This window comes from Cnephaeus nilssonii, assembly GCF_951640355.1.
Source record: "Cnephaeus nilssonii genome assembly, chromosome: 17".
NCBI classification, from domain to species: domain Eukaryota; kingdom Metazoa; phylum Chordata; class Mammalia; order Chiroptera; family Vespertilionidae; genus Cnephaeus; species Cnephaeus nilssonii.
The window spans coordinates 7027150-7053788 of record NC_137088.1 but is presented as its reverse complement, the minus strand read 5'-3'; the positions used below and the strand labels follow the sequence as shown (position 1 = coordinate 7053788).

The window sequence follows — 26639 nt, the reverse complement described above, 5'->3', positions numbered from 1 at the left end:
ACTATTCCTTGTATGTCATCAACTCCAGCTTCCAGCTGCCGCCAGCTGAGAGTCAGAGGGGCTGACCACTTCAAGAGGGCTCCCAGCTTCCTCAGACTCCTCCAGAAGTAGTCCTCTCATCAAGGTCTAGGACAGAAGCCAGGGTGGCCTCAGCAGGAGAGACACACAATCAGACCCTGCCTTGAACAGGTGAGACATGATGCTCTGGAGACTTCGAGCAATTTTAGGCCTAATTTTCAGGCTGGCAAAGACTCTCTGAATTGTTGGTGGGAGCTATTAAGACAGCTGTGACCACAGTAGACCCATTGACAGTGGAGGACAGGTGACATATGCAAAAAATATACATGGAAAAAGACGGAAGGTAAATACAATAGTAACACTCAGCCATTCATTCAAATACTTACTGAGTGCCTACTAAGTGCCAATTGTGAACAAGACAAAGTAGGTGCCTGTACTCACGGAGCTTAGGGTACAGTGAAGGGGACTTTAACAGGTCATATTATGAACAAGGTGGTCAATGTCTAATTGAAGTGTGATCAGATTCCTGGGTGCTAGGAATGAGTATAGCAGTGAAATAAATTTAGATTGAGGGGCGAGGGGAAGATTCCTGAAGAAGAAACATTGAACTTGAGACCTAAAGGATACGTGGGAGCCACCCATGTGTAGGGGAGGAGAGAGTTGCAGACAGAAGGCCCTGAGACTTGATATGCTGAGGAAACCACAGAAGGGGGTGCAGCTGAATATCATGTGGGCAAGACAGCCCAGGGCCTTGACGGTGAGCTGATGAATAGGAAGAATTGGAAGGCACCGAAAGGTCTTGACCAGAGGAGGTGAATCTTCCTATTCATGTTCCAGGAAGATCACTCGGGCTTCTGGCAATGGCGATCAGAAGGAGACAGCAGTGGAAGCGAGAAGACCAGTGAGGGAGGATAGGAAATTCACCGAGGGCAGTGGCAGTGAAGGTGGACCTTGGAAGCAAAGTTAATAAGACTTAAGGATGGATTGGATGTAGAGTCCATTGGAAAGGGCAGGGCAAGGATGACTGCCAGGCTTTCGGCCTGAGCAAATGCCTAATAGAGCAGTTTACTGAGATGGAGGAGATGGGGGGAGGGGAGTAAGGGAATAGTGGGACATTCATTTATTCAACAAATATTAATTGAGCAGCCACTTTGTGTCAAATATGGTAAATCCGAGATGCTTATGAGGATCTAGTGCTGATGACACCACACACACAGTAGACTGGTCTGTAGTAGAAACATTGGCCTAGGCCTCAAAATTGCTAAGGACCAGAGTATAACATGAGCAAGACGCAAGGCAGCAAGACCAACAATGAACAGGACTTGCAGATGGATTAATGGCAGGCAGGAAAGAAGAACGAACAGGATTTCTCCAAGGGGGCATTTTATAATGGAAAATAGATGAACTACTCAAAAGAGACACAAAAATGAGAGTAGATCAAAGACCCCAATTAGAATAATAACAGCAAATACATGTCAGGAGATACCAGCCAGACACAATTCAGACTTCACATATTTAATTCATTTAATCCTCACAATAGCCCTGTTTTTGCACATGAGAAAGCTGAGGACATAGAGCTAGTAAATGGGGGCCCCAAAGTCTCAGCCAAGGCAGACTGGTCACTATTTCTAATCTTGACACTATGTGGTTTCTCACAGCAGACATGAAGAGGAGGGAAGCAAATCAAAGATGATGATTTAATAGAACAAAAGATACTACAAAGCTGCAAGTTAAAAGAGCTGTACCAATAGAGAAGAAAATATAGGAACACATAAAAATATAAGGTGCTGATAACCAGAATGTTTACAGAAAAAAAATTATAAATTTTTTAAGAAACAGGCAAATAATAGAAAAAAGATAATATAAAAGCCAGTGATCATATACCAAATAGGCTTAAGTCTGTAAGATTAAAATAAAGAAATAAAAGCAAAGAAATGTCAGTTCGTGCCCACTCTGACTGGCCCAAAAAAGAGGGGATGATATTAGCAAAGAATGGGGAAAAGGCTGCCAATCAGCGTGTCGGGGAGGGGGTGGGGATTAGCAGCATTCAGCAGACAAGGACTGGCTGGAGCCGGGTTCAATGAACCATCCAGGCTGCAAGCCCTGGGCGGTCAGAAGGATGCCTCTGACTTCCAGCAAGTGAGGAATACATACGGATGCTTTGACCAGGAGCTGTTTATGGAATAAAAATTAGGGGTACAAAAGCTCCACTTCATGCCTAGGTTTCTTTCACCTACCACATCCTTCCGAAGGCTGCTCAGCCCCAACTCCTCTGCTATGAAAAACACGACCAATGCAAAGCAAATTCATTCTACATCCACCCCTCCATCAGAACCTGTAATAGCTTCTAACACCTTGCTAACTCTCTCTCAGGCCAGGAGCTAATGCTTTCCTCCAAGTGCAGATTTACACAGGGAAAGACAATGGCTGCCATGCTGATCAGTCCGCAGCAGCAAAAAATACATCTAGGAAGTAAACTTTGCAGCTACCACATGCTGTCTCTAAGGATACCTTTATCCATTGGTCCTTGTTTATCCATGTGTATCCTTGGCAACCAAAATGTTTACAAATTGGTACAAGGCATGTTGAACAGATTATTGTTTGGAAGCCAGTTCCAGGGAAGGAAACGCCATACAGGTGTTTATTCTGAATCAGAGTGCTTTTCCCCAGAGAGCAGCATCTTGTCAAAACCCAAAACTGATTGGAGGACCTGCGGCGGCTGTGAAAATAGGATCCTGACTGTCTTGGGGTTGACAACCTACTTGGGAGACAAACAACACCCTCAGTGCTTTCTTTGGCTCTGGCAACAAGGATAAATTAAAGCAGCCCAGGGACCACACTGCTGGCAGTCAGCTACCTCACAGACTTGTGCAAAAGACCTTTCTGACTGAACAAACACTGCCTGGCTCGGGCTAATCTAGAAAGGGAATGTGTGTGACCCAAAGTTGGTATCCTTTGCACATCTATACTAATAAAAGGGTAATATGCTAATTAGACCGGGTCAACCGGCCATCTTCCAGATGTCCGACTTCCTTCTGGACAAAGCCACAGTGGTGGGGGCCGAGGCAGAGGTAGTTAGGGGTGATCAGGCCGGCAGGGGAGGGCCATTGGGGGTGACCAGGCTGGCAGGGGAGGGCAGTTGGGGGCAACCAGGCTGGCAGGGGAGGGCAGTTGGGGGTGACCAAGCCGGCAGGGGAGGGCCGTTGGGGGCGACCAGGCCGGCAGGCAGAGGCAGTTAGGGGCAACCAGGCAGGCAGGTATAGGTGGTTAGGGGTGATCAGACAGACAGGAGAGCAGTTAGGGGCATTAGGCAGGCAGGCAGGTGAGTGGTTAGGAGCCAGTGGTCTTGGATTGCGAAAGGGATGTCTGACTGCCGGTTTAGACAGTCGGACATCCCCCACGGGGTCCCAGATTGGAGAGGGTGCAGGCCAGGCTGAGGGACGCCCCCCCCCCCCACCCCGCCCTGCCATGCACAAATTTTGTGCACCGGGCCTCTAGTAGACAATATATTTGGCAAATCTTTTAGGAATAAAAACCTTGCTCATTATAGTGAAGCCAGATAAACATGTAAGAAGTAATTTTCTGAATGCAATTTTAATAACATTACATTGTTTTTGTTACATCTAAAATTATACAATACATTGTTTTTTACCTTATGGACATGTGAATTTGCACTAGAATGGTATGTGGCTAAATCATTCCAAACTTTTCTACAGATGGGGTAAATGGGTCCAGGAAATGGAACCAAAGGTATGATTTGTCTCCTTGTTTGTTATTTCCCCTACTCAAAAATGTCAGAGGCTCTCCCCAGTTACAGAGCAAAGTCCTTGATTCTTAGTTAATATGGCACACAGACACCTCCTGTCCACCTGGCCCCTTATCTCTCACAACCACCCCTCTCTGTTATAGGTCAGAAACATCCTGTTTGTGCCCTAGCTGGTTTGGCTCAGTGGATAGAGCGTCAGTCTGCGGACTGAAGGGTCCCAGGTTCAATTCCAGTCAAGGGCACATGCCCAGGTTGCGGGCTCAATACCCAGTGGGGGGCGTGCAGGAGGCAGCCAATCAATGATTCTCATCCTTGATGTTTCTATCTCTCTCTCCCTCTTCCTTCCTCTCTGAAATCAATACAAATATGTTTAAAAAAGAAGAAAAAGAAACACCTATTTGTGTGGTGAACTTCTATTCATCCTCAACAACCTAGCTAAGGTCTCACCTCATTAAAGGATGCACCCACCTTTGGGCTACCTCTGTAATTTTTGCATGCTTCTATTGGTGGGCATGTCACACTGGAAGAGTGTGGCTGTATGTCCGGATCCCAGCTTGAACTCTTTGAGAGAAGGGCTTCTGTCTGAATCCCCAGGGCTCTGCTGTTCCCTCCACTGTTACTGAATTGAGTATCTTTAAAATCCTCTGGGGTATTACGTAGAACTCAGGTGACTTTGGTTAGATTCTCAACACGGTTATTTTAAGAATTAAGATTTTAACGTAAGTGCTTTCTCCGTAGAAAATACTATTTTTTCAATGTGTGCTTAGTTTTATAATCATTTGTCTTTCTTAATCTGGTTGTGATTTTAAAAATAAGAATTGTGTTTCTCCTGCTCTATGAAAACGATGGGATTTTGAATGTACTCCTATGTAAGTAAAACAAATCCTCTCTTGTAATTTTTCCTGGATAAAGGAGAAGGCAAGCAATCTTCCAGATTTGCATTCGTTTATAGGAAAACCTGTGTCCGTTTGGCCTAGTCTTGGCAGGGGCTAAGGGAAAGACCCTAGATTACCTGATGGGCTGGTTGATTACTTTGCCATGAGTTCTCCAAGGGCATCCGTCTCGGGAAGATGAAGAGACCAGGCCAGAGACAAGCTAAGATATGCACTGGATTGTTGACCACCCCTTTCGTGAGTTTTGTGTCCAAGGCCATTATCTGAGTCATCCAATGGCAGTTACATTTGTAGACTTCCTCGGTTGGATAAAATACCAACCGAGGAAGTCTTTGTAGTTTATATACCTCCATCTTTATATTTACCATATTATATTGAAATTATCCACCTATTTAAAAAAACAGAGGCGGAGTCAAGAGTGACTCCCAGGTATATAGTTTGAGTGACCAGGTGGGTGGTGGAAGCACCTGCTGGAGGAGAAGGATTGGGGGAAGAGGCACAATCATGAGTTCAGTTTTAGATGCAGTGGAGTTGAGGCGTTAGAGGGTATCTAGATGGAGATGTCAAGTGGAAAGTTCAGAGGAGAAGTCCGGGCGGGAGATAGAATCTGAAAGTTGTTGGGAGTATAGGTGGCAACTGAAGCCTTGGGGATGGAAGGAATTGCCTTGGTGGCAGAATGTTGGATGAGAAGAGGGTATAACTGTGCCGTAGGACACTCCCACATTTACAGGTTAGGTGGAGGAGGAGTGATTGGCAAGGAATAGAGAGAAAAGTCGGAGAGGAAGGAGGGACACTGGGACATATGGAGATGGGAGCCAAAGGGAAGGAGTGTTTCAAAAGAGGAAGTAGTCAACTTTGTAGAAAGATTCTGAGACACTGGTGGTGTGATATGGGGATATAAAGAGTACATTAGATTAAGAGACATGAAAGTAATTGGTGACTTTAGCAAGAATTTGTTGGCATGGAATGTTTAAAACAGAAACTGGATTAGAGGGTTTGTGAAAGGAATAGGGGCTGAGGATTTGGAAAGAGAAACTAAGTCAACTGAGGCCAGAGTTTGAGAATGAAGGGGAGGAGAGTCCTGGAAGCTAGGAAGTAAGTGGTTTCCAGAGTTGTAGTAGGGTGCCTAACATAGTAAGCTGAAAGAAAGGAAGGTCATGAATGAGACCCCAGATGTTTGTACTACTTGAATTAGAGAGGAGGTAGTTTCAAGTATTGGCAGGTTCCACAGTGTGCCAATGAATGGATGAGGGTGAGTGTATAGTACATGGGTTTGACAAAGGTAGACAAATGGTGGCTTAGGTCATAGTGTCTTGATGCACAGACATAGGGTTTTTCCCAAAAAATTTCTACTCCCCAAACCTAGAATACTATGAAACACCTGGAATAGTTTTTAAAAGTGTTTAACTCTTACTCAAAATTGGATTGCTCAGTCTTTTGCTGATTCTGCATTCTACTTGAACTTTCTGAACAAGTGATCATTATACAGCCATCTAGATGCAGGTCCAAAAGAGTGTAAGAGATTCATTGGTACCTGTATTTTCATCCATACACATCTGGTGATTAGGTCTCTGTTATGAGCTTGTCTTGGTATCATCGGCTTCTTCTTCTTTTTTTTTTCCCTAAAAGTGAAGCAGCAGAATGTGTTCTGGTTACTTAGGTTGTAGTTAATGCGAGTGCGTTGTGCACAGAGCTTCACTTTCACAGTCTGCATCAGATTCCTGACTTTTAAAGGCTGTTGCTCCAGAGTCTAAACGCTGCTCTCCTTCCCTTATGCCCATTCATGCCACATGTGGACTCTGACGAGGGATTAACTATATTCTTCTACTTCCTGTATTCTTGATGCTCTGGCATCTGGGGCCTTGCTGATCCTGGAGAGACTGCCCCTCTCAAGGCTAATTAATTCATAGACACAGCAAAGGACTCCCTGTTGAGAGTGCCTTTTATATGCAAACCAACCAATCCAGAGCCAAAACACACCAACCACCGCGCGCGTGCGTGTGTGCGTGTGTGTGTGCGTGTGTGTGTGTGTGTGTGTGTGTGTGTGTGTTTATCAAACTGTCACAGATTGAGCCAAAATTCCTCTATTCTAATCATCCCAGGGCCAAGTACCAGATGACTCAGGTCAACCCTACACTCCAGAGTCCCCCCCCCCCCCCCCCCCCCGAACTTAAACTCGCCCATCCTACACCTGGCTACCCTGCTTACCCTGCCTGGCTCATTCATACCTGTACAAAGGTACAATCAAGTCTCTTGCTCATGCCTTCCTAGCCCCTTCCGGCTCCTGGCAGACTCTAGTGCTTCCCCATCTAGCCCTCCATGGTCTGGCATGCCCTCTCCTCTTGGGAACTGTGAGTAACAAACTATCTTTTCATTAAAAAAAAATTTTTTTTTTGAGAGGGAGAGTTGAGAGAAACATCAATATGAGAGTGAAACATCTATTGGCTGCCTCCTGCACACTCCCTACCAGGGATGGAGTGCACAACCTGGGCCTGTGCCCTGACCTGGAATCGAACCATAGAACCGGCAACCTTTCGGTGCACAGGACCACACCCAACCAACTGAGCCTCACCAGCCAGGGTAACAAACGATCTTTTCAATGGCAGTCATCTGATTTGCTGGCCTCACCACACCTAAACAAAAACAAAATCCCAGGTACATTTTAAAATATAGTGGTCCCTTAACCACAGCTAACACCAGGTTTTACCTAATGCATTGTAACAGAAGCACCAGAATCCAGAGTGGCCTTCACAGCCCATACAAGAGGTCACTCCTGGAGTCCATGCGATGGTACCTAGTCCTCGGGTTGACAGTCTTCGGATTGTGGAAAGCAACTCAACTCCCAGTCACAAGACGCTCCTGGCCTTTTAAGCCTTCCATGTCCTGACCCCAATTTTTTTTGACTAAGTGTGAAGAGGCCCTTATTTTCCACCCCAGGATGGCTCATCACAGGAACACATAATCCTTCAAGTAGAAAACCCTTTCTCCAACTCCAGGGTGAGTTTTACAGCCCAGATAAGGCAATTATAACAGCTAATGCTACACTTTCTCAAAAGCTGGGTTCCTCAACATTAAATAGCACCAGGCGCAGAATCCCAAAGTTCTAACCTAATTTTATATTTAGAAAGAAAATATTTATCTACCTAATCCAGGGAATAGTCCTGTGAAAGCCCTAATACATTTACTTAACTACAAAGATCATATAACAACTTAATCAACTCCCCCTCATTCAGATTTATGATGACATCAGAGTTTTTGAGGGGAAAAAAAAGGATGCTTTATATTTGTGTATCTAAAGGATCTATTTTAAGAATAATAAAACTGCCAGCCACCTCCAAATAGTTTTCCCACTTACGAGCAAACAAATGAAAGTTCCTTCTACCAGACACCCTGTCAACATGCTGAAGGTGGCCAGCGAGCCTGGAGTGGCTCTTCAGGACAGCTCTTTATCGAATTGTATCTGTTTTCAGCAGATGGTTTTGCTTATAAAGAAATGATCACATTTATGACACTCATAGAATAGCAGACATGAATCCAACACACACAAAGAATCTAGATTAAATACCTCACCATACATCTATCAAGTTCATGTACACATCATTGTAATTACCATTCATAAGTAAGGGACAGCACTTATACACTTTTGGTGAATATTGGGAATTATCAGAAAAAAGCCCTGGATTTTTAATTTTTTTGCACTTTCTTGTAAGATTTTAGGTACTCGTTTAAAATCCTAGTAACCATTAGATAAACAACACCTTGAATTAAAAATTTGTACAATCAGATTTAAGTGTGAATTTGGATATGTATGATCTATAATGCCAAGCATAGTCCTTCCAAACTTCATAACCTGGACCTAATCATGAGAAAACATCAGACCAAACCCCAAGTGAGAGACATTTAACAAAATAACGCCTTACCCTGGCCAGTGTGGAGTATTGGCCTGTGCACCCCAGGGGTCCACCAGAGGGTCCGGGTTTGATTCCGGTCAAAGGCAGGTACCTACGTGGGTTGCAGATTTGAACCCAGCCCTGGTAGTCAGGGTACATGTGGGAGACAACCAGTCAGTGTGTCTCTCTATATGAGTGTCTTTCTCTCTTTTACCCTCCCTTCCACTCTCTCTAAAAAAGTCAATGTGAAAATATCCTCACATGAGGATTAACAAAATAATAATAATAATAACAACTCCTCAAAACTAGTCAAGGCATGAAAGAGAATGGCTGTCTTGGGTACTGTTCCAGAGTAATGGAGACTAAAGGACATGGCCACCAAAGGGGATGCCTGATCCTGGATTGATTTCTGGGATAACTGGTGAAATCTAGTTGTCTGCAGAGTAGATAATAGTATTTTCTCCATGTTAATTTTTTAAATTTTGATCATGTCTCTAATTTCAAATGGCTCAGAAAAAAATAACATGTATATGCGTATACAGAGAAAGAAAGGATAATAAAGCAAATGTGGTAACATGTCAGCATTTGAGTAATCTGGATACATCGGATTTTTGTACTGCTTGTGATTTTTCTGTAAACATGAAATAATTTTTAAAATCCACTCACCAAGGCATTCTCCTGCTCTTCTGAATAAACATAAAATAGCTGCACATCTGACAAGAGTCTGTTTTCTGCCTCCCGGATTTATTCATGAAGCATTAAAAATTCTTTTCCCCAGGTTCTTCCTAGAACTTTAGCCAAGTTCATAACTTTATTCCCCTGACACACAATATTTTCTTTCCTTTTTCTATCAACTACAAGACTGAAAATAAAAAGAAACACCTCTGTGATTTCTGAAATTCTGTTCAAGACAAAGCATGGATGTCTTCCATTTATGTTTTCTAGGAAACAAACATTCTTCCAAGATTGGGGCTTTGCTGGCCATCCCCCCACCCCCCACATAAACCCGGCTGTATGAAGGAAAGCGTTCCTAGATTTTAAAAAAACCCTCATTTCAAATCCTGATAAATTATAAAAGGAGAGAAAAAGAAGAAGCCAGGGCAGGGGGCTTCAGACCAGAATCTGAGTTAGGGTCCAGATTCAGACAATTGTCCCAGGCTCAGACAATTTCCAGGCGTTTGCCAGAACATTCCAGGAGGGCCCTCTGCCCAAATCAGAATAGCCTTGGTGTCCTCTGTGCTTGCGTTCTCCATCCTTTTATGTCCTCCCACTCCTGGCAGCTATTCCAGCAGGTTTCCCCTGGGATATAGTAAAACGGCCCATACACAAATGATGAAGTACAGCATGAAGTAAGATGAAAACCAACGGAATGCCCTTACCTCCAAGTAGCAGTTGTTGTGTGAAACAGGTTCCTCGTCTGTACCAGGCGCCTGAGAGGATGAGGCTACTCAATGCATGCGGAATATATAGGGAGGGATTATATATCCGGGTATTTCATTACACAAGGTGTTTTTGATGGGTTCTCAGCCAAGATTCACTTAAAAACAAAAGCTACACAAAGACGACAAAAAGGCCACACAAAGTTTCAACAAAAGGCTAAAGAAAGAGCAAACAAAAGCCAAAGAAAGTTTAAACAAAGAGTGAAACAAAGACAACACAAAGGCCAAACACCGAAACAAAGGGCAAAAGAAAATCTAAACAAAAGCTAAGTTACAACCACATTACACACACACACACACATACACACAGTCACAAACCATATCTACACATCAGCCCCGCACTCTCATATGCATCTCCCACCTCTCACATCCCACATAATGCCCCATTCCAACCCCCTCACCAAGGCTCTCTCCATACTCACTTTACCCAAATCACACCACACACCAACTCACTCCACCAAACCACACATCCTTCTGCCAATGTGGCATCCACCACAGCAATCATCCCAGCCCCCACCGCACTATACCTCACCGCACATGCCACAAGCCAAACCCACAAGCTTTGAACAGAGTTGGAATCACACTGACAAATCCCTGCCTTCGGAATCTCTCTCCACACTCTACTCAGAGTCAACACCCACCCTCCCTAACCCTCCCTACATACACACGCATGTATACATACACACGTCCAAGACTAGCATCCATACATGCATGCCCTCACACAATTCAGCAAGCGTACTTCAGTGTAGTCACTACTGAGATTAGATCTGGACAATTCTATAACAATTACCATGTACGTTCAAATTCATGAAAACTTAAAAAAATCTATGATAGATTATTTCTGTAAATTAAGAATCTCATTTAATTAACATGATAATATTGGCTTCAGTCTTGGACATGGCATTTTCTTACCATTTTCCTGGAGTTTGGGGGTTACACCATTGAATCCTAGAACTCTGTGCCTCGGTTAAATGTCATGATCCTACAACCAGTGCTTTTGCTAAATTTCATTCTATGTGTAGAACTACATACTAATGATTTAAAAGATGAAAGGATGTTTCTGAAACTAATCCAACCAACAGCAGCCTTGCCTCTTGAATTCCCACAGCTCCTTGCATGACAGAGAGATTTAAATGTCAACACTGTCATAAAGTTTCTTTGTAGGCTCTTGTCACAGTCATGAGAAAAGAATCGAAAACACACAATATAAATCTCATCGTACACTAACTTCATGGCTAATGAAACATTCTTTTTTTTTTTAAATATATTTTATTGATTTTTTACAGAGAGGAAGGGAGAGGGATAGAGAGCTAGAAACATCATGAGAGAAACATCGACCAGCTGCCTCCTGCACACCCCCCACCAGGGATGTGCCCGCAACCAAGGTACATGCCCTTGACCGGAATCGAACCTGGGACCTTTCAGTCCGCAGGCCGATGCTCTATCCACTGAGCCAAACCGGTTTCGGCTAATGAAACATTCTTGATCTGAGTAATGAGGTATGTATGTCTGCTGGTTGGTTCACTCCTGCTGTGAGGCCAGCGCTTTGCCTGTACTGCATGGATGTGCGTGAGGGTTCGGGAGCAGAGCAAGGTGGCTCAGAGCACGGGCTCTGGAGGACTCAGGGATAGTCACTAAGTCGGTTAAGATGTCACACTGGTTGGAATTGTGCCTGGCACATAGTGCTACATCAGTGTTAGCTATTGTGGTCCGGCCCTAAAGAAGCTTGCAAAACAGTTGTAAGAACACATTTCCTATTTAGAAAACAACCTGAGATGTTGTCTAAATAGGCTTTGGGTTTTTTTGTTTGTTTGTTTGTTTTGTTTTTGCACTTCATTTCATTTATTTTTCAGGCTTTTCTTTTGCATTTCATTTTATAATTGAATTTATTAGGGACACTGATTAATAAAACTATGTAGGTTTCAGGTGTACAATTCTATAATACAGCATCTATATATTGTATTGTGTATTCACCAACCCAAGTAAAGTCCCTTCCATCACCATTTACCCCCTCTGTACCCTCTTCTCCTCCCCCACCCCCTTTCCCTCTGGTGAATTCAGGTTATTTAAAAAGTGCAAGATAGAGTGGGTAGATTATAGAGATACCTCTTCCCTAAAGGACTCCTCTGCTTCTCAAACCTTTCCAACAAAGGTCCTTACTGGCAAATTTTGTGAAGTCCTGTCTTCGATCTTCTACTCCATGCTATATGGAGTGATGTACAATTTATGCAACCAAAGTATGGAGTTCCCACAGAACACTCGTTATGCCATCTCTCTTTACTCCTATTTAAATTTTGGTGTTTGCCCTTCATGCGGTGGTGTTCTCAGTCCCAGAAAGACAGCGTAGGAGGCCACACCTGAGTCAGGGCCACTTCTTTGAATGGCAGCTCTGTGTTCCACAGAGGGCACCACCTCCTAGAACTCCAAGTGGATTCGTGGCCAACATTAAATGACTTGCTTACATTACAGATCATTCCTCCACAGAAACGTTGGCTGCCACCGACAATCCCCACACGTTATGGGCTGAATTGTGTCCCCTCCAGATTCACAGGTTGCAGACCTAACTCCTAGACCTTACTTAGAAATGGGTCTTTTCCAACGTAATCAAGTGAAAATGAGGTTGTGAGGGTGGGTCACTGATGTCCTTATAAAAAAGAAGACATTGGACACAGAAACACTCATGGAGGGGAGTCAATTGTGAAGACACACGGAGACGATGGTCATTGACAAGTCAACGAGAGCAGTCTGGGACATACCTTCTCTCCAGCCTTCCAGAGGAACCAACCTGCTGACAACTTCCGCTTGGACTTCCAGCCTGGAGAACTGCTTTTTAAGCCACTCAGTGGTACTAGGTGGTACTATGTAATGGCAGCCCTAGCAAACGAATACATCAGTTACTGTAAGTACTATTTTAATTCATTTTGATGATTATTTATCAAAATAATATTTGCACAGTTATAATGCATTAAAAGGCTTATGAGGAGAAACAATAGCCCCTTTTGCACTTCATCCCACTCCATAATCCCACTCACCAGAGGCAACACGTTCAACAAATTTTAGCTATTTTTCTATATTTATTTCCATAATTGTTAAACAGCTACATACATGCTTATTATTTTAGACTATTGGCTTCCAACTTAGGATTTAATTTTCTTACACTCTACTCCTTTCTCTCCCTTTCCCCCTACCAACTAAATATAGCTATACCTGTCAAAATTTATATTATATTATTATCAATATATAAATATCTTTTCTACACAACTTTGTAGTCAATTACGATTTCATTTCTTTGTACAAATTTGTTTTTCCTGGAGTTAATAATTGTTCTATTTTGCTTTCATTTATTTAATTTGCTTAGTTTTTTGGGTTTTTTTTTCCTTTTTTTTTAAATATATTTTATTGATTTTTCACAGAGAGGAAGAGAGAGGGATAGAGAGTTAGAAACATCGATGAGAGAGAAACATCGATCAGCTGCCTCTTGCACAACCCCTACTGGGGATGTGCCCGCAACCAAGGTACATGCCCTTGACCGGAATCGAACCTGGGACCTTTCAGTCCGCAGGCCGACGCTCTATTCACTGAGCCAAACCGGTTTCGGCTTAGTTTTTTATTTCTAACTTTTTTTAATATTCCAACAGACCTGTCAAATAACTATCAATTTTTCAAATATTCCAATATATCAAATAATTGTTTACTTCTACTGTCTTCTGTAATCTGTCCTCTTGCTCTACTTTGGACTGGTTGCTCTCAAAGTCTGGTGCAGGACTGAAACTTCCCTGCATTTTTTTTGCCGTAAGGATCACCTATGTCATGGATTCCATGTCATTCTCATTTTTTGTTTGCTCCCTGATTTTTTGAAGTACATTCTCTAGTGCCGTCATTGGAAAGAGCACGTATTAAGTGAATTTTGTTTTAGTTCTTGCATACCTGAAAGCTGCTTTATTCTACCCTCACATTTGATTGCCTTGTTGGGTATAGAATTCTAGATTGAAAATTATTCTCCCTCAAAATTGTGGATGCATCATTTTTCCATATTTTTGGAAGAAACAGTGTTGTTCACCTGCCACTTATAACCAAAAACACAGTAATTGTTTTTATTGTAATATAACATATATATGTACCATAGAATTCAAAATTTTAGGCATAAAATGGAGAGATTTTAAAATATATTTAAGGGTTAAAGAAGCAACACCACTATCAAATTCTTTAACATTTTCATTACTTTAAAAATAAATCCATACTCATTTACAGTGAAACATACACTATTTTATATGAGTGTATAGATTATTCAAGCAGAAAAAGGGCTGGAGGGTATGACATCTTGTTATGGAGATTGGTGAAGGTAAGTACGAAATGAGTGGATCATTTATAGAGGGAAGTCATCTCAGGAAAGACTGATGAGATAAAGACATCTCTATTATTTCACCCTAAAGCTTCAATGTACATGAAGTCATCCACAATTAGAGCATTGTTACTTACCTAACAAAACCATGTGTCAAAATGTGTTGTAAAAATTGGTTTTTTATTTAAAATACTTAAAAATAAAAAACAAGCCAAAGATTTTCAGATTCATGACAAAAATTCTATTTTTCCTGTAGAAATATGAAAAAATGAGTTTTATGAATAGCTGTAAGACCATTTAATTATTTCAAGGTATATAGTGAATTGATCAAAATTGAAAGAAACAAACCTAAATGGTTCTTCATTTGTCCTTTAATCCTAACTTTCAGAGCAAATCTGTCTCCATCGAGACTTTGACCTTGATCTTACAGATTTTCAGCTACACAGTCCCCAACTTTGGTAAACAGAAGAATACAGCACCATCTGAGCTGCCGGCAGCTTGGACAAAGCCTCTCTGTGTTCCCAAGCTCCACACCAGCCTCCCTCCCTCTCCCTGCTGCCCCTCCCCTCCCCCTCCCCCTCCCCCTCTCCTCTCTCTCCTATCCTCTGCCCAGGCAAAATTGTGAATTGTGTTTGGCCACTAGTGACCTGTGGAATAATGTACATTATATTCCTTAATTAAGGGACTGGGCTTTATCCAACTTGCTGTGTTAAAACTCACTCTTGCCCTAGCCGGTTAGCTCAGTGGATAGAGCGTCAGCCTGTGGCCCCAAGGATCCCAGGTTCTATTCTGGTCAAGGTCACGTACCACAGTTGCAGGCTCCTCCCTGGCCCAGGCCCTGATTTGAGCCTGTGCAAGAGGCAACCAATTGATGTGTTTCTCTCACATCGATGTTTCTGTCTTTCCCTCTCTCTAAAAATCAATGGAAAAATATCCTCTGGTGAGGATTAAGAAAAAAAAACAACTCTCTTAAGGTGGCATGCTTCTCCTATTCAACTTTCTGAGACCAATTCATGGATTTTACCCCTTGTAACATTACTATTAGAGAAGGAAAGGGTGGACACAGGGTAGCAAAATGCAAGGATTCTAGCAAAGATAGAGACTCAGAACAAGAATGGATCAGTGTCTTGTGTTAAAGAAAACCCGAGCTGAACAATAATTCAAGTGTTAAAAACAGATTTTAAACTGGAGCTGTTGCAATAGGAGGAAAAGAGACTTCAGTTTAACACTGGGCTCAATTCCAAAGACAACATGGACAAGTGGGGATTTATAGCCCAGGAGCAGGTTGAGGGAGTCGTTGAACGGAAAATTACTAAGAGGAAATATCCGGCGGGGTTGGGGGATTTCTGGCTAAACCGTTGATAGGATTCTTGCTGAGTCAGGACCAACTGAGCAGACATCACTATGGGGGTGGAGAGGATAACGGGGGATGAGGAATTCAATTAGATTATCAAGGGTGGGGCATTCTTGCTAAAATGACTCAGCTAGATTCTTGTTCAAATGGGACGATACAAAGACCGAAGCCCCAAGGTACAGCCTCGTTGGGAAAGGGGTTGAGGAGCCTGACTGAAGTTGGTCAAGGGGATCTTGTCCTTTAATGTCAGCACATGGCAATGGGGAGCCCTGATTCTAATTACTGCCGTCAATACAGAGACAGGAAATACGCACAATGAAGTAGGACCCAACATTAATGGGAATGATCTTCAAAAAGAGAACTACCTTTGTTTTAATTCTATGCTTACCAACAGCCATGCATCTACCATTTTATCTGGTGGTTTGTTAAGAAAATGCCTTGAGCCCTAGCTGGTTTGGCTCACTGGATAGAGCGTCGGCCTGGGGACTGAAGGGTCCCAGGTTCGATTCCGGTCAAGGGCATGTACCTTGGTTGTGGGTACATCCCCAGTAGGGGGTGTGCAGGAGGCAGCTGATTAATGCTTCTCTCTCATTGATGTTCCTCTCTCTCTCTCCCTTCCTCTCTGTAAAAAATCAATAAAATATTTTTTTTTTAAATAAAATGCCTTGAGAAAATCACAGATCCTAGATAATCTGTGGCCATTTGAGTTAATAGATTTGCATTAATGGTCAAGCACTATTTCCTTTTTTCAAAAATACATTTATTGATTTCAGAGAGGGAGAGGGACAGAGAAACATCAGTGATGAATCACTGATCAGCTGCCCACTGCAGGCCCCACACTGGGGATCCAACCTGCAACCCAGGCATATGCCCTGACCAGGCATCAAACTAACCTTGTGGTTCATAGGTCAATGCTCAACCACTGAGCCACGCTGGCCAGGCTTGGTTGAAAGTCTTTATTTCAGGAATCTACTGTGGAGGTTTATGGTATTTGCATTTCAATATTAGATATTGGTTAATGTATTTTTATTTTTTTCTCAGTAAATTTCAGTGAATTTCAATGTTCAGCATAACTAGGCAGGCTGTTTTTATGAAAATTTTTATACAAAATTACGGAGGAAACCCTTTTTTAACCTAGTTTCAGTAACTATCAACAGAGAGCAGCAATACCAGCCCGTCAGTGATTGCAAACCCTGTTGGGTCCTGTGATATATGAGACCCTGTCAAGGGATGAAACTCCTACGGCGGGGTACTCCCTAGTCTGTCCCCGAGGAGGTATGACACCCCTCCCCGAGACCATGTGGTATAAGGACGGGTCTAGTAAAGAACCCTGCTACATGGACAGCTGAGACTGTCCAGATGGATACTGACGAACTATATAGTTCGATTCAGATGCTGAGCAAAGTAGCCCTTTAGCCATTAGGACAGCTGGACTGTCTTTACAGGCTTAACCATGTAGTGGCCGTGATGGCACAAGCAATAGTGGCCAGTAGGCCATCACCCTACGTGGGGACAGGAATGTGAGCTTCACCTAGGGCGGAACCATTATTGTCCTAGACCAGTGGTCGGCAAACTGCGGCTCGTGAGCCGCGGTTTGCTGCTCTGTTGACTGAGTTTGCCGACCAGTCGTAGACTCTTTGTTCAAGGAGCTGGCAAACGGGCAGGGTACCCCTAGAAGACCATCCTGTGTAAGGGGTGGTGTGGGAACCCTAATAAGAGTACTCCGGATGATCAGGGCCAATTGGCCATATGCATGTGTGCGGGCAAGGATGTATCAGTTTATGTAGTACGAGCATCACAAACGGGCATGAGGCCTCTTTTGTTTGAGGGTGCATAGAAGTTGCCACTGACCAGCCAGGTGGCTGGGCTGTTTTGTGCAGCTGCTTTTGTGGGACTACTCTGAAGAACTTTGTCTGATGGCTCCTGTTGTAGCAATGGGTACTTGGTCTACAATAGTCTCTCCTGTATGTGCCTGCGACATCTCATGAAGGTTAAGAGGATGATCCTCAGGGCAAATTTAACCAAGCCAGGTAAGGAGTCTGTAAAGAATTTTCCAATCTAGGACCTGGCTTCCGGTATGGGGTACAACCACCTTGCCAGACATCTCATCCTTGAAATTAGATTTCTATGGGAGATAAAAGGCCATTTGATGTTGTGCCAATGCCAGAAGGCAAGCACCCTAACAAGAGGAATGCAGCAAGGTTTCCAGGTTGGAGATATTGGGCACGAAGACACAGGACTGGAAGGGGATCTGAGATAGCAAAGGAATATGTTGGATAGTCCTGGAGGGTCCAGCAATTGGAGTCAGGAGTCAATTTATGACAAAAGAATGTATTTTCCAAATGAAACTGACCATGTTTTCCTATTCCTTATTCTCTGAACAGCCTCCTTGACCCCAAGACATACTGACAAATGAGTTTTCCATCCCTCACTTGGCCCTTATACCCAGCCATCCTGATTCCAGAAATTACTTCAGGTGTTGCTGACCAGTCTCATGGGTTTGAGCTCCCAACACACTGGAGCTTTGAAGGACATGGCCGATTTGTCCAAACTTGTTCCTAAACACAGCCTGTGGCAGACTTTCTATGAAGCTAATGCTGCTGGAACTGAGGGGTCCCCACTGCCTCTGCTCCACTGAAGGGGCCCTGAGAACAGTCACATGGACATTTTGTCAATTTCCAAGGGTACAATGAATCTATGTAAATCAATGAAGCTACTCCAAACCTGGATCCATTTTACTTAATTGCTCTATTTTCATTGAAGACAATGGTTTTCACTTGGCTGAGTGGCACTGTGACATCAGTAGAGAGCCATATTCTTAATAGAACTGAAATGCACAGAGCACTATGCTATAATCCTATGGAATTTCTGCACACTTGTACAACCCTCTCCCAGAACCTATAGCTAAGCCGACTAGGTGACAGAAAATAGATGCCTCTCAAAGCTGGGGAGGCCATGACCCCTGCAGTGGTTCCGCAATTGAAGACCATATCCCACCCTTTGCCCAGAGTGGGTCTTTACTGCCACATTACCCATACATTGGCCATACAACTGTCAAATAGGACTGTCAATGAAAACCAATTAAACTCTGGATTCTACAGAAATGACCAATACCGATGTTAGGAGTATCAGGGCCTTGGAAAAATATTCCTAGGGTTAACACTTATGTGCAGCTATTCACATCTATTTCCAGAACACATGATGATCCTTATACAAAAAAGTAGCTCAGGAAAACTCCCAAGTGAAAAGCAATACACTTACTTGTCAAGGCACCTAAAGTAATTCCAGGCATCTTGATCTGGAATAAAAAACAAACAAATGGACACGACTTTTAGAAACTGTTTATTTTCCATCAACCTTATTTCCGTCTGTTAAGAATTTGTGGAAGAACAGCTTAGGACCACTCAGTGGTTGTTGCTACCCATTCGGTAGCCTGAGCAGTGGGGGCTGCAGACCAGTCTTCAGTGGCAGGCTGAGCACTCCAGTCTTCTGTTAAGAAAATACAAAGAAAAACCCATCAGCTCTGTTCCCATAGTATTTCTTGTCACCCTCCTGGCACCAGCAATCTGCCTTGATTCTGTCAGACACACATTTCAAAGTCAGATCACTTCAAATGCACCTGAATTCAATCTCTCAAGTTAACACAGCTATGAATACTGGGACGAACTTTTTAACATAGCCATGGAGATCATTCAAGTTAAAAACGGACGTTCCAAAACACCAGCTTGATGCACTTGTATCATGATACAGTCAACCATTGACTTTGCAGACCTCGATTGAACAGACTTCGGATTTAATGGGCAAAATTTCCAGTCCATATGTCATGTGAAAATTAACACCCTATTAATTTTAAAAGGCTTTTAACCAAGATTTGCTCATAATTAACAGGTTATTTTTGTTATTAATCCATACTGTTATTTTTAACAAATTTTAGTGAATAGGCCATGTTGGAAAAAACACTAGTGATTTCGCTGACATAAACATTATGTATCTACTATAGTCTACATATTTAAACTCAAGAGCCACCACTTGTAAATGTTCAGCCAATGATTAGAATCCGATCACACCACATCACATGAGGTAATTGGTTGTTGTTAAATGGCATGACTTTCCTTGGATGTTCTGACGTGTGCTAAACCATACCTCAGATATGTGCATTTGTTTACTCGAAGTGACTAGACTTACTCAGTACAAATTTAAAATTACAGTAATACATATAGAAAACTTTACTGTGAAGATAACTTTTCATACTTAATTTTAATCACACAAACGTGTCTACATAAGTAATAACAGGTAAACCAACTTATCAATTTTTTAATGGACTTTGGGTTTAACACCCTTCCCCCCCCATTAGGAGGTTTTACTGTACATACCAGTAGGAAATTGCTGAATGGGTACAGAGGGCACCTGCACGCCTTCAGACCAGTCTGCAACCTCAGGCTGAGCAGCGGTGAACTCAGGAGCAGGAGCAGTCCATTCACCCTGAAATTCCTCCTTGGTCACAGCCTTTTCAGCAGCGGCCTGCTCTTCCTTTTCAATCTGTTTTTTAAAAAAGTGGGGTTTTTTTAACTGTTGTTTTTCTCATAAGGACTGACTTGCAAGAAGTATAAACGAAGGTGTCCAATTTGCTTATGTGACCATAAGCCTTTGTGGAGGACGCTTACCTCTTCAGGATCTCTGTAGAAGTATAGATCAGGCATGACTTCCCACGGGTGTTCACGGGAGATGGTGCCACGCATGCGTAGTACTTCCCGGGCCAGCATCCACCACATCAGACCCACTGAGTGAGCCCCCTGCAAGAACGCCAGGATATTAGAACATGACACTTGGGTCTGGCCGATGGGGTTCCGTGGTTGACCATCTCCCTGAATCAGGAGGTCCTGGTTCAATTCCCAGTCAGGGCACATGCCCGGGTTTTGCAGGCTTGATCCCCAGTGTGGGACGTGCAGGAGGAAGCCGATAAATGATTCTCTCTCATCATTGATGTTTCTAGCTCTCACCCCCTCTCCCTTCCTCTCTGAAGTCAATTAAAACAAATTATATATATATATAAAAGTGACACTTGGTCAACACCAAACCCACATCATCTAGGTTCTTGGTTCCAAGAGAACAGACATGGCTGAGTATAAGTGTTTATAATAAGGAAGATTAAGATTGTCTTATTTATCAGTAGCTCTCAACCTTGATTGGTTGAGATTTTACAAAAGTACTGCTGTCAAGCCTCTATCCTAGGCAACAAAATTAAATACCCCAAGATCAGTGCCAGGACTCTGGTTATTTAATTAAAAACATTTGGGAAACTCAGGTTTTGAGACCAGTGACAAACCGGACCAACTTGAACCATATGCAGCCCACCTTTTAAGGATCTTACAGCAGGATTCATCAAGCTGGTCTGAAAACAGAAAGGCTGAGTAATGCCTGAGAGTCCCAAGTAAAGCAAGAAATTTGGAGAAAGCAGAAAACAGACCATTATTCAAATGTTTTCATCATATCCTTAAAACTCTCATACATTCAACTCATACTTGTAGCAAGAATTACTATCAAACTCCACTCATTGGGCCAGAGACCCTTGTGGTGTTTGCAAAAATCTTGCCTCTCGTGTAGCACACTACCTACACTTGAGAGTCAATGGGCCACCAGTGGCCGCAACTCCAAGCTCTAACAATGTGCAGAGGAATGCCCAACCATCTCTGGAGCACTCATTCTCAAGATCTAGTTTAGATCAAAAGCAGTTACCTTGTTGTTGCAAGGGATGGCAATGTCCACATAGCGCAGAGGAGAGTCTGTGTTACACAGAGCAATGGTGGGCAGGTTAACATAAGACGCCTCTGTGAGAGGCTGGTGGTCAGCCCTGGGGTCAGTAACCACCAGAAGTCTTGGCTCCCGGAAGGCTGCCTGGATCTGGTTGGTGAAGGTTCCAGGAGTGAAGCGGCCGGCAATAGGAGTGGCTCCAGTGGCAGCAGCAAACTTCAGCACAGCTCGCTTAAGAATTAACATTACGAGTTAGCAGCGCTCCAGAGCGAGGAACTCAGAGTAAATGTGTGATGGGTTGTGATCACGTGAAGCAGCCTATTTAGCCAGAACCCCCAAATATCTTTCTCAAAAATGAAAGCATCAAATTCCAGCAATTCTTCTGTCCTCCATGTTACCTAACCAATACTTACAAAACTAGAGTAAAAAAAAAAACCCACAACATTTATATCCCCACCCCCTCAGGTACCTGCGGCTCACTGGCTCCCTTGCTCCAGAAGGACATAGCCACACTGCTTGATTTCTACCCACGTGGGCCACTCTGTGAGTGACTTGGACTAATTACTCATATGCCTCCAGGTTCCTCATCTACATATAGAAAAGCCTAAGTGACCCTTACAACTGAAAGTCCAGTTGACCGGTTCTATGGTGGTCAGTGCACTCCCCAGGTTCTCCCCACCCCCAGCAGCCGGCTTGCCCCAATTGGGACTGGCCCTAATCGGGACTGGACAAGATGACCCCAATCGCCGGCCAGGCCTAGGGACCCCACCCATGCACAAATTCGTGCACTGGGCCTCTAGTAGGGTTATAAAATTGAACGAACCAATACAACAGTGCCCGAGAACCAGTAAGCACTTCCAGCTCTGGTCACGTTATCACAGCTATCCTACAAAAGCAGAAACAGCCTTCCCTCACCTTTTTCTTCTCTAGAGCTTATTATTTCCTGTTTGCCTTCCAAAAGGCAGATCTGGCTGTTTTCCAGCTATATCCCAAGGACCTAGCAACACTTCCTATAATATCAATGCTTAGAAAGTTGTCAGTGGAGGAAGCCTGAGAGGGTTCATGAAGTTTATTCTACAGCAGACTTTCTTCTACCAGGCACCAAACTGGAGGGATCCAGTCACAAGCCAGCCTCTGGGGAACAACCAACTCCACTACCCCCACCCCCACAAAACACACTGGAAGTTAATGGGAACTAGTTTTATTGTCAAGCTCAACAATGAAACATGAAAGGAATCTCTCATTTTAAAAGCTCCGTTCAAATAAAAGCCAAGCATTTTTTTAAAAAAAATTAGAAATGGAAAAAAAAAAATTAGAAATGGGGTGAATAAAAAAGCTCTTTTTTATTTAAGTTGGAAAAGATCCTTACTCTTGCTTCTTATGAAAACTTGGATGAGAGGACTAGCACTATACTCTGAAAAACTTTGCAGCTGACAACAAAATTTCTTTCGGCAACCAGTACACTTCATTTAAATATAAAAAATTTGACTACCATTAAATTTGATGAGCCATTTCATCAGGGTTGTTTCTCAATATTTAGTGGCACAAGAAAATACGTGACATGAAAAATGAAGCTCAACATTTCTAGAGTGAAATCACATGGATTATTTTTATACTCTTCCATACATCCCAAAATGTTTATTTTTAAATGTTTACTTTTTAATAATAAAAACCAAGCATATCATTCCACAAACCTGGCCAGTATTCCTGGACGATATGACACTGACGTCAGCTGGGTTTTCGATGGCAACAATGGCCCGAGCTGCCAGCAGAAGCTTCTCCCAGGTCCTCTTCAGATTGATGATGTAGATGCCTAGTGGCAGCAAAGGTGTTAGCACGTGGCCTGGCTTTGCCAATGGACATTCTTCTAAACAGCTGAATGTGGCAGAGAGCACTATCAACTCCAGTCATAGAGGCAAGCTCTACTGGTGTCAGCGAAAGTCCTGCCATTAATATAGCACACTTCCGACACTCAGAAGTTCATCGGCCAAGACTGGCCTCCACCCCGAGCTTTAATAGTGTGCAGCTTTCAATCAGCAGGTCATCATCCCCTCTTTCTCTGCAGTAAAGCCTAGGAGTTGCTGCCCACTGTCTGGCCTCTCACCGCTTTCCTCTCCTTTGCCTTGACACCAAATTCAATCTAAAACTCCGTCCGTCAGCTGAAATCCCTCTGTAGCTCCATCTCCAAGCTGAGAACTGCTTTACCCACTGTAATGCCTTCCACACTCTTGTCATAACCTATCTTCCCTCTTTTAATACGTCCCAAGCCCAAATGCTAATTCCCATCTCTTGCTCAACTTTCCTCCGGATTTAGTTGAACTAACCTCTATCAGCACCTATGAAATATAAGGTGCTATGGGAGGGGAACTCAGCTCATGAGCTTCATCATCTCACCTCACACCTTCATGACCCAACTCAAGTCCCACGACCCTTTTCCACGGGAGCCCAGAAACCTTTCCTTCCAACCACAGCCTGAACACTGCTAGTTTTAAAGCCTGTCCTCAATCTAGAGATCTGGTTTTATTACTTAGGAGAGAGCCCTCCAAAGCAGACACAGAAATTACTTCACCCAGCAGCACTTCTCATCAGAACGGCGGGAGTCAAAATTTGCCCTGAAAGGTGAAATGGCAAAAAAAAAAAAAAAAAAAAAAAAAAGGCCACTAAAGCAATGACTGACCATCGCTTTTCCTTTTGTAGATGTACTGCTCCATTTGGAAGTCAAGGTTGGTGCCACCTAAGTGGGTTCCTGCTGCAAGGAATTTGAGGACGTCCTCCTCCTTCATTTGCAGGACATCAAGGGCTCCGGACATTGTGAAAAGTTTCCCTTTAAGTTACGTGGGAACCTAAAAAAAAACACAAGTTGACCATCTAGTCCTTTTCATTTCAGTGGGGTAAGGGAGCAGGTGCATTCTAATTACTCCTCAAATCAACTTTTTAAAATGGAATCTAGCCCACCTTCTAGGTTGACCGTACAGTCCAGTGGGATGAGACACAATTATTGCACAGACGCTACACACATACTACACACATCAAATCGTACTGAGGACAAAGGGGTGTGAAGATGGGGAAACAGCCGGGCAATAAACTAAATCAAACTAGTGAATTGAGACTTAAAACACTTCTCAAGGTACCCAGGAGTTAAGCTCAAATTCTAGATGAGCAAAGCTAACTACCAGATGTGAGACGAGCAGGCAAATTCGAGAACGTAAGCAGAGCCAAGGCGGTGGAGATATGAACACGTTTACATTCAAGGAGCTTGTCGGTGGGCACGCTGGAGTTAACCTCTCCCTCCGGTAGCAACTCCTTTTCCTCAAAACCCAGTAACACCAAACGGGAACACCGACGCGCCCGAGCAGCAGGTGTAAGGTGGGGCCTAGGCCTCTGGTTTCACAGCCAAAGTCTGGGGGTCCCAAGCGACCGCAGCGCGGTGCACCCCCTTTCTGCACCCGAGCCCACTAGCAACTCGGACCGCACCCCAGCCCCGAGCCCGGGCTCCAGCGCGGCCTCCGAGGGCATTGTGGGAGCCCGCGGGCCCAGTCGGCCACGTGCGCGCCGCCGGGCGGATGCGGAGGGCGCCGAGCCCCGCTCCACCTGCGGGTCTCACCCCCGGTCCCCACGCCCCTCGTCTGTGCAGGAAGGTGGTTCCAGCGGCCCTGGGAGGACGCAGGGAACCCCGCAGGGGACTCACCGAGAACAACGCCGTATGGAGCCCTCCCTGGGTAGCGCGGAAAGGCCGGGCGGGCGGAAGTGACGTACTAATATACCCCGCCGCCAGCCAATGACAACAAAGGCCGGGCGGAAGAGGGGCGGATCCAGGCCTTCTCCTTCCGGGAGGCGGGCTGACGGCGCGGCGCGGCGCGGGCTCTCGGAGCGGCGGAAGGGGGCGCCCTGGTGCCAGCGGGGCGGAGCGGAGCGCGACTTAGGGTCCCCCCTCCAGCGAGCCGGAAGCCAGCCCCTCGGCCACGACTCAGCCTTTCGTCCGGACCTGCGGACTCAGCGGGCCCCTCACCTAAGCTGCGGTGTCCCTGCGTGGGAAGGAGTGTGGAACCCACAAGTCTGAGTGTTTGATGAAAAAGGCTGCAGAAACTATTGTCACTTTTTTGGAGGACATTTTAGAAGTACGTAATTCAGATCCTGAAAGTTCACTTATGGGAAAATTTCCAGAAAAAAATAAAAAGGACAAGACTGCACAGATGCATGAGAATTTTTTTTTTTGGTGGGGGGGAGGGTGGGGTGGGGAGGGTAGAAGGTATAAAAAATTGCAATATCCATCAATCGGTTAGTTACTAAAAATTTACTCCAATACAATACTATATAACCATGTAAAAAATAATTGAAATTCTATGGTACAAAAGAGAATTAGAGGATGAGGGTGATTCTTAAAAAGATTGAAACGCATTAAAAGATTATTTTAAATGGCCAAATTATTAATAATTACGTATACAGTAGGTTTCAACCCTGGCTGCACTTAGAATCAATTGCAAGCTTTTAAACATGCCCAACCCAAACCAAGAAAATCTGATTTAAAAAAATAGCTCCCGCCGAGGCCGGTTTGGCTCAGTGGATAGAGCTTCGGCCTGCAGACTGAAAGGTCCCAGGTTCGATTCCGGTCAAGGGCATGTACCTTGGTTGCGGGCACATCCCCAGGGGGCGGTGTGCAGGAGGCAGCTGATCGATGTTTCTAACTCTCTATCCCTCTCCCTTCCTCTCTGTAAAAAATCAATAAAATATATTTTAAAAAATAATTAAAAAATAGCTCCCGAGATCATTTTAATGTGCAGCCAAGGTGAGAACTACAGATGTACAAGTACAGAAAGTGGGTGGAGTTTCCCCCTCACTTTTCAGTATTTTTTAAATTTTCTGAGGAACATAGGATGCTCATATATTGAAAACAAAACCCCACTGCTTCTAAACAAAGCTGGCGTCGAAAAGGAGTAAACGTAGAGGCTTGGCTTTCAGCATCCTTAGGAACTAAGTATCTGGAGACATTTTGGCTCTCACAAAAGGTTAAGACTTAGGAATAGCTTTATGAAAATTGAATGGCTGATGGTGAAGGACTCGGGAGAATCTTCTGGATACTTCCAAACCATCTCATCAGCTCCCTCCTGTCCACCAAGGTCTGAAGAATACCTTCCATTATTGTAACTACCAGGACATTGTACTGTAATTACATTTACGTGTTTGTT

The 26639-nt window shown here is 43.8% G+C and overlaps 1 protein-coding gene across 1 annotated transcript; it reads right to left on the bottom strand.

The window, feature by feature from the left end:
- Positions 1-19032: 19032 nt before the first annotated feature.
- On the bottom strand, positions 19033-25193 carry RPSA (ribosomal protein SA). The gene is made up of 7 exons (XM_079794417.1): positions 25142-25193; positions 24131-24296; positions 23148-23266; positions 21439-21684; positions 20367-20495; positions 20076-20241; positions 19033-19191 (listed from the first exon to the last, which is right to left on the bottom strand). The coding sequence occupies exons 2-7, from the start codon at positions 24261-24263 to the stop codon at positions 19097-19099; spliced, it is 888 nt and encodes a 295-aa protein (XP_079650543.1). The 5' UTR covers positions 24264-24296; positions 25142-25193; the 3' UTR covers positions 19033-19096.
- Between the last annotated feature and the right edge of the window lie 1446 nt (positions 25194-26639).

What these genes read in the sequence shown, in the direction of transcription:
- RPSA (XM_079794417.1), bottom strand. Translation starts at nt 24,263, where the DNA reads ATGTCCGGAGCCCTTGATGTCCTGCAAATGAAGGAGGAGGACGTCCTC. An exon ending in CTACAAAAGGAAAAGCGATG is followed by an intron (nt 23,267 to 24,130) that starts GTCAGTCATTGC and finishes TGCTGCCACTAG; the next exon opens with GCATCTACATCATCAATCTG. An exon ending in CCATCCCTTGCAACAACAAG is followed by an intron (nt 20,496 to 21,438) that starts GTAACTGCTTTT and finishes GCGTTCTTGCAG; the next exon opens with GGGGCTCACTCAGTGGGTCT.